The sequence below is a fragment of the Onychostoma macrolepis genome, chromosome 10, assembly GCF_012432095.1.
Source record: "Onychostoma macrolepis isolate SWU-2019 chromosome 10, ASM1243209v1, whole genome shotgun sequence".
NCBI classification, from domain to species: domain Eukaryota; kingdom Metazoa; phylum Chordata; class Actinopteri; order Cypriniformes; family Cyprinidae; genus Onychostoma; species Onychostoma macrolepis.
In genome coordinates this window covers 2,350,171-2,358,556 of record NC_081164.1, presented here as the reverse complement: position 1 = coordinate 2,358,556, position 8,386 = coordinate 2,350,171, and the positions used below count along the sequence as shown (strand labels likewise).

General features: G+C 35.9%; 1 protein-coding gene across 2 annotated transcripts in view; it reads left to right on the top strand.

Moving 5' to 3' along the window:
* Nucleotides 1-7,499: 7,499 nt before the first annotated feature.
* The window catches only part of map3k1 (mitogen-activated protein kinase kinase kinase 1, E3 ubiquitin protein ligase), a 66,087-nt gene continuing 65,200 nt past the window's right edge, over nucleotides 7,500-8,386 (top strand). For both annotated transcript variants that reach the window (XM_058788669.1, XM_058788670.1), the window contains exon 1: nucleotides 7,500-7,956. In XM_058788669.1, coding sequence (XP_058644652.1) covers nucleotides 7,538-7,956 — 419 coding nt within the window. In that variant the 5' untranslated portion in view covers nucleotides 7,500-7,537. The remainder of the gene's footprint in view (nucleotides 7,957-8,386) is intronic.

Here is an 8,386-nt window from a genome sequence, read left to right as displayed (position 1 = left end):
TCAGATTGTGCAGAGGACTCATCTGGTTCCTGAGGTCTTGTCCCGATGGCTGTCTAGGAGACAGGGTCTTCACTGGAGATCTGTCTCTGGGGCTCATCTAGGTGTCCTGGTCTCCGCTGACGTTCAGGGCTGAAGAGTTGAGGAGACAATCAGTTTGGTTTTAGAATCAGATCATTTATTTATTTAATTACCTTTGTGACATTTCTTCCAAAACTATCATTATGTGAAAAATATCTCATTATTGTGAAATAGCAATGAAAATCATCTTGTTCACACACAATGATTTTTCAAACTTAAAACTCTACTATTGTTTTTGTACTATTGTACTAGTGTACTATTATGTGTGTGTGTATGTGTGTGTGTGTGTGTGCGCGTGCGCTGGTATATATGGTTTATGAGGACACAAATGTGTATAATGACATGTGTACTACAACGTAAACATGGTTTATGAGGTCACTTCCTGTGTCCCCGTAAAACAAAAGGCTTAAAAAACATACTAAACGGTGTTTTATGAAATTCAAAAATTGCCAGTAGTTTCCTGTAAGGAGTAGGTTTAGGTGTAGGGTTGGTGAAGGGCAATAGCATATACAGTTTGTACGGTATAAAAACCATTACACCTATGGAGAGTAACCGTAAACCACAAATTCAAGTGTGTGTGTTTAATGTTTTTAAAGAAGTTTCTTATGGCTGTATCTATTTGATCAAAAATACAGCAAAAAATGTGATTTTGTGAAATATTATTGTAATTTAAAATAGCAGTTTTCTATTTTAATATACTTTAAAATATAATTTATTCCTGTGATCAAAGCTGAATTTTCAGCATCATTACTCCTGTCCCCAGCGTCACATGATCCTTCAGAAATCATTCTAATATGATGATTTATTATCAGTGTTGGACACAGTTGTGCTGCTATTTTTTGGGACCTGTTATACTTTTTACAAGATTCTTTGATAAATAAAAAGTTTAAAAGAGCAGTGTTTTTTTCAAAATAGACATTTTGTGTTACAACATACAGCACTATTCAAAAGTTTGGTCTCCGTACATTTTTTCTTTCTTTCTTTTTAATACTTTAATACTTTTAAAACTTCAATACTTTTATCAGCAAGGATGTGTTCAATGGATAAAAAGTGATAGTAAAGACTTGAATAAATGCTGTTCTTTTTTTCTTTTTATTCATCAAAGAATCAAAGAAAAAAGTGTCACAGGTTACGAAAAATATTCAGCAGCACAACAGTTTCAACACTAATAATAAATCAGCATATTAGATTTCTAAATTCTGATTTCTGAATCACGTGACACTGAAGACTGATGATGCTGAAAATTCAAAATCTGAAAATTAATTTTAAAGTATATTAAAATAGGAAACCGATATTAGAAATTGCAATAATATTTCACAAAATTAATTTTTTTTCTGTAAAAATTCTCAAGTCTTGTTGAGCATAAGAGACTCTGTTAAAAAAAAAAAAAATAGCATTAAAAATCTCACTGATCCCAATCGTTTGAACGACAGGGTACATTGTGAGGTCCAAATGTCCAAATGAGCATAGTAAGCCTAAAATTACACTCAGTTTGCAATATTGTAAAACAAACTTTTTCAAAACTCTAAACACTTGTAATGTATAAAAACACTTACAGCTAATTTGTCTCATAAATCAAACTCATAAATCTAAACTCAAGAAAGAAATTATTAATCAGCATAATACAATGTCACTGTTTTTCAGAGACACAAAATTAGATTAATAAGTTTTGAAAAAAGTTCAAATAGATTTAAAATAGGTTTGAATGAAGTGTGACATTTTGCATGTTGTGTGTGTGCGTGGGACAATGAGTAAATGTAATGCATGATTGTGTGTGTTTTGGGGTTTTATGTGTAGAGTTTAAAGAGAAAGAGCCACAGTTCCAGAAATCGCGTCTTAGCAATTGTCAAAAGCTGTAAAACAAGAGCTACAGAGCCGTGATGTGTGGCCACTGTATATGCTGTAAAGCCTCACATGCTCTCACTGGTTGTTTTGGTAACAGGACTCTCGTGGAGGAGGAGGGAGATGAGGCTCTGTACCAGGCACTGCGCTTCAGAAAAAAACAGGTGGGAGTAGATGAAAACCAGTGCTTTGATATTAACCTTCCCACATTCCCATACGACAAAGAATAGATTTTCAGATACAGTATTTCAAAATATATAAAAATTGCCAAAAACATTATGCTAATATATATGCCACATGGGTTCATTCACAATATGCTTTCAGCATTCTTAGTTGTTTCAATTAATTCACTGTGATGCATTAAATAATCAAGCACTGGAATTATACACAAATACAACAAGAATCAAGGACTGTTGAACTCACTAATTAGAATGAAAGCAAGAGATAAACACACACACACAGAGAGAGAGAGAGACATGGGAGAGGGTTGATCCTGCGGGAGGTCAGTTCCCTCCATATACTCTTCCCTCATCTGTCATCATGGCCTTATTTTCATGAGCAGTGAAACAGCAACTGCTGTTATTATATAAAATACCAGAGTCTGTCCTCAGAAAGCTTTCTGACAAAAAAACGAACATGAAATTACCTCCAATACAGGCCATCCTGCTCATGTAATAGTTTTCATGAAAGCCCAAATTAACATTAAATTAAAATTGAACTCAACTTACATCTGAAAACCAAATAAGCAAAACAATAAACATGAACAACAGTGCATGCATGATAAATGTCACATTTTTAACAATATGTAACTGTGTGGTTTTGACAGAAAGCGTAACGGAAGAAGACACAGGTCACCGCCCTGCATTGGACCAAATAATTGCTTTAATCTAAATACAAACTCTTTACTACAATGGTAATCTTCAAAACCTAACAGAAACGTATGCAGTTGCATTAGCTAAATGTAGTACATTAGACCTATATTTAGCAAGCAGGATGTATTTTTGAGTGCAGAGAAATAGGACTGTGAAACACTCACACTCACAGTTGTTGCATCCAGGCTTTGATCCAATCCTAGTTGCTTACAGTAAAAAGTCAAATGTTACTAAATGTTTTCTTAACTAAGAGATTGCTCACAAAAGCATTAAAGCCAATTGAATCTTTCAGATGTGCTGCTGTAGGAATAAGAAAAGATATTTATTTGTGTCTGGACCTTCATTCAGCATAAATAAAGACAAGCCTGCTTTTCCTGACAACGTTCAACTGATTAAAACCAGTAATATAAAAACGCTTTCTATTAATTAAAGTCAAAGTCATCTTAGGTCAGTTATTTGACAACACATTTGACCATGTAATTATATGATATTAATATCTTACAAATGAAATAGTTTACATGAACGCTTTTTATATTTCACTTTTTGAATCCCTTGCTTATGTCACCAGTCTGCAGGAGTTATTACAGACAGATACAATGATATTACAAATACAAACCTTCCAGTTTATCCAAGTAACTATCGCACAATCCTTCATGGAAGTACACCCACCCACCCCGATTCACATCACAGCTCTTTGCGTCACAATTTTCCTTTCATTAGCTGGAAACAATAATGTCTATCCACAAAGCTGTTTCCTGCCTTTGACCAAACTGGCTCCCTATTTCTCTGGAAAGGCACTGCTTTGTGCATTGGTGCTCTGTTTATGTGATATTCCACAGGAAGGTTTCCATTTAATGTTTTTTTTCTAACACTCTTGTGAAATTTACCCTTACATCAAATAACAGATAGATACTCTGTTGGAGTGCTGATCAATCAAATTAGAAAAACGGATGCGTAATAATTATAATAAAACGAATAGTTGCAGTCCTGACTTGATTTGAGGCAGATCTGAATGTGTTTGGCAAAACTGCAGCATGTCCTCAGATACATCAGCAGAGAGAAGTAAGTCATATCACAGGAGGAAAAAGTTATGACATTTTAATTGCAGATTATACCGTTAAGATACATTAATTATAATAATAAACAATAAAAGATGCATTAACAGATGAATCATTCACAATAGGATTATCATGCATTAAGAATCTTTTCATGCATTAATGTGTCCATTTTTATTTAATTCAGACTTTATCAATGCAAATTGACACCAGTAAGCAAGTAAATCAGTGCCTGCGTTTTCCTCTCTGCAGCAGCTTTCAAATGCCATGTGCACTTCTGCATATTCAAACTTGACTTTTGCTGCAATAGCATTTTATTTGCTTGTAGAAATTAAGCATGATTTTCTCTAATCTCTCACTGGGCATTAAATAGGACACAGTCTGTAGCTCTCAGTAAAAATCAGAAAGGTAAAAGTATGTTTAATGTAAGCTTTAAGAACAGGGCCTAATAAATTCTGGCAGTTTTCTCTGTAAATCAGTGCAAAAAAAATACTCCTGAACTGAAATCTCTAAAAGGACTTTTAGGCCTATGCTTTTTTCTCTCACCGTTGTTTTATTCATTACTCACCATTTTTGTCTTTCTCATTTTGTGTAACCCGCACTTGGAATCAGTAGTGCTGACATTGCACACGTTGAGGCAGAAATACTTTGTGTCGTGGTCAACGTGAGCAGGAAATGCAGAAGCTGCAGGAAGCCTGACTGGCTAAGAATAGCGCTTACTGATGAAGTGAATCTACTTGAACAGGAAACTGCTTCCTCCATGCAGCAGCCCTCGCCCAAAACCAGTCCTCAATCGACAGGACTTCTGCTTTCAAAAACCCATTTTTGCTGATTCAGGGATTTTCTGTTGCTTGCAATTCAGATAAAAAGTATATGTACAATCAATGCACCATGGTTTTTAAACCCAGAAAAAAAAAATGCATTTACCTTTCAAATATATGTGGTCTATTCCATAGAGTTACTAAGTGTTTTTCATTTATTGAAAGTGCACTTGTGTTCTTTAAATTAAAAAAAGTATATTTAAAAAAAAATTGCAGATAGTATAATATACATGATATAAGGTCACTTATACTCTTTTGTAATTTTTTCTATTTAAAAGTTTTACTTTGAAGTATGTTTTAAATAATTACATTTTAATAATCTCTTGTCATGATTTAAAGTACACTTTTGGTTGGTGTCAGGATTATGTCTTGTGTAACTGTTTTTGCTCATATGTCTTGGTTTCATGGTTACTCTTTCAGTTTAGTCTTTATTAGTCTCCTTAGTTCCTGATTATGTTAACCTGTTTATAATAAGTTCTCTTGTTATCCCTTTATATATACTAAGATTGGAAGCAATTATAATATAAGTACATGCTGCCTGAATCATAAACCGTTTTGATTTTCATTGATTTTCCAGAGGTTTTGTTAATGAATTAAAAATGAAACAAAGATAAGTTTTTTTTAGTTAAAGTGCTCTCTTTGAGGAGAGAAATGAGAGAAATAACATTTTAAGTGTAATCCAGTCAAATAATTAAATAAATGTTCAGCTGTTGTTGATTAAATCGGTTGAACACTCTTTCACATGACAGAACTATAAAAGAAAGAAAAAGCCAAGAACCTGCTGTACAGCACAGCAGTTTAACATCTCGGCCCATCAAAGTGATGTACAGTGTTTGCAACGTTAACTGCTTGCGTAGTTTCTGCCCTGGGCCAGAACAATTAAGACTATATGCCAGATTGCAAGAAAGGAGGCTTCCCATGAGGGACGGAAACTCTCTAAAAGGTCAGATCTACCCTGAAAAATAATGCATTTGTGTGTAAATCCCATGTTTTTTTTTTTTATGAAAACCACTTGTAATGATCATTGTTTAAAAAAAAAATAGAATGGTGATTTTCTTCCAGGTACATTATCCATTTATTTTGTGGGCATTTCCATGAACTCTAAAGCACAGCGCAATGCAGTGCAAAATTCAAAATCAAATAAATAACATGGAAAATTGATTCATACGAATACAGTACATTGTGCCCTATTTTTCTGGATTTTTTTTAGAGTGTACAAGTCATTGCAGCAGTGATGAGGCCAGAGCAGATTTAACTGCCTGACATAGTTTTTGCAAGAATACACTTCTTTGAAATTGTTTATTGATCTCTGAATGTTACATTTACATTTATGCATTTAGCAGACGCTTTTATCCAAAGTGACTTACAGTGCATTCAGGATATACATTTATTTATCAGTATGTGTGTTCCCTGGAAATGTCTGTTGAAGCCAGACATCAAGTGCCAACATAAATGACAAATTTAACAAACCTACATATAGCCTTAGGAGCTTCAGAAGTTTATACAGAGCCTTAAGTGCTACACAAAGCATCTTTCCTCTTTCTTATGATGCTTATGTCAGTTGGAAACAATATCATCCTCTTCTTCTGAGGTATAGGAATGAAAGTATCCTACAATCCTAAAGTAGCCTACTAACTTCTCACTGCTCGTTGTAATTAGACGGGCCATTTTTGCTGATGTGTAATTGTGTGCAGTTGTGATAATGAGTTTCTGTTTGATTTTAGAATGAGCCCTTTTTAAAGCTTGTACTGTCTTTGAATGATTGTATTTATAAGCACACATGAATGCTGTAATTATCTGTCAAATTTTCTTTTAAACTCAGTATTTCATTTAAACTTTTTTCCTAACTTTATTCATATAATACCATGACTAAGGTGCCCTTGAGCAAGGCACCGAACCCCTAATTGCACCCCGGGCGCTGGAGTAAGGCTGCCCACTGCTCCGGGTGTGTGTTCACTGTGTGTGTGTGTGTGTGTGTGTGTGTGTGTGTGTGTGTGTGTTCACTACTCACTGCTGTGTGTGTGCACTTGGATGGGTTAAATGCAGAGCACCATTTCGAGTATGGGTCACCATACTTGACAATACGTCACGACTTAACTTAATAATGGTGATGAACAATAATAATGACATTTGGCGAAATAGACTGCTCATGAGTTGACGTGCGACAAAACTACATTTCCCATAATTCAGCACGACACGCATGCACAGTTTTTGCTCTTCATTTTGTTTTATTTATTGCTATAAAAATGTTGTCTTTGTCAGTAAGTTAAAAAAGACAGAAATATACATGTTTTTTTTTTTTTTTACCAAAATCACATCAACATACTGGGTTGTCAGAGCTGTTAAACGATCACTAAGTTACTTTTTAATGTGTTGCTAATTGATTTCTTAAGTGTTCTGGTCAAAAGGGGCCACTGTCAAGACTTCATATTGGTCTTGAGTCCCTTCTTCATTGTAATTTCGATACTTCAGTTGATACCTCAAGTCATGAAGCTTGTTGAGGAGAAGTCTGGAATTACTTTTAAGGGTTAGGAGAAATTTTGTGTCCAAATTTTTTGACATAGTAATAATAATAATAATAATAACCCAAATAAATGATTGTCTTTAGACTGGGAGTTTTGAGTTCTGAAAAATTGTTTCAGTATGCTTTCATAGTTTTCGACATTTATTTCAAAAGATCAAAGCCCCTTTAATTTCTGTGACACTGTGCACGTAGCAGGTAAGTTCCCAAAGGAGTCCCTTAGCCCCTCCCACTTTTGCAGACGACTCCTCCTATCGATCCGGAAGCCCCTCCCTCTCATCCTCCCCCAAATTCCCGCCACTCCCTCTCTCATAGAATCTATTAAGTGGCAAAAATTCAGGACAGAAAATGGCGACGGCGGGGAGCCGGACGTCGTCGTTAGGCGGATTATTAGACTCCAGTAGCGGCACAAACGTCGGGAACGGACTTCAAGGCAGTTCCAGCGGCTCCACACTTTCGAACAGCAGCGGGAAAGTGAAGCGAAATGCCGGGGAGAGTTCGCAGTGGAGGCGGAAGGTGAGGAGTGTGGATCTGGATAAATGCGAGAGCGGGACGGCAGCGCTGCACTTCCTCACGGTGTCCGGTCCCGGCTCGATCCAGACCGCCTTACTGCAGCAGAGCCTCGCCGAGCCGCCGCTCGCAGAGAAAGCCAGCGATAATCCGTGTAATAGTGCTCAGGAATGGATGAGAAGCTCTTTAAAGAGCAGCGAGAGTCCCGGAGCTGAACATGGAGGGGCTGCTGTGGACGTGAACGCTTCACACAACAGGTAAAAATAACTCTCAAACTCCTCTTCAAACGTCTTTCTGTCGTAAGATGTATTTGGAGAAACTTTACTTATTAGCGATATAGCTAAACTTCTCTCTGACAGAGCTCCTTGCTTTGAAACTTATGCGTGTGAAGGATTAAGGAAGTGTTGCAAGTGTGAGAGACTTTAATACAGTCTTACTGCGAGTGACAGTTATGATGCAGGTGATTTTAAAAATTCCTCAACGGTTGCTTTATTTTTGCTGATCAGAAAGAGCTGTTTAAAAGTGTAGCAGGCTAAACTAATTAAAAGTTTACAAGCAAACCGACAGATAATTTAATGCTCAAAACTTAGTTTAAAAACAGTTAACTGACAAACAAACATCTGATTGTATATTTTTCCCCTTTATTTGTTTTATTTATGTTTATATCGCTGTTAGTCGTTCTCCTCT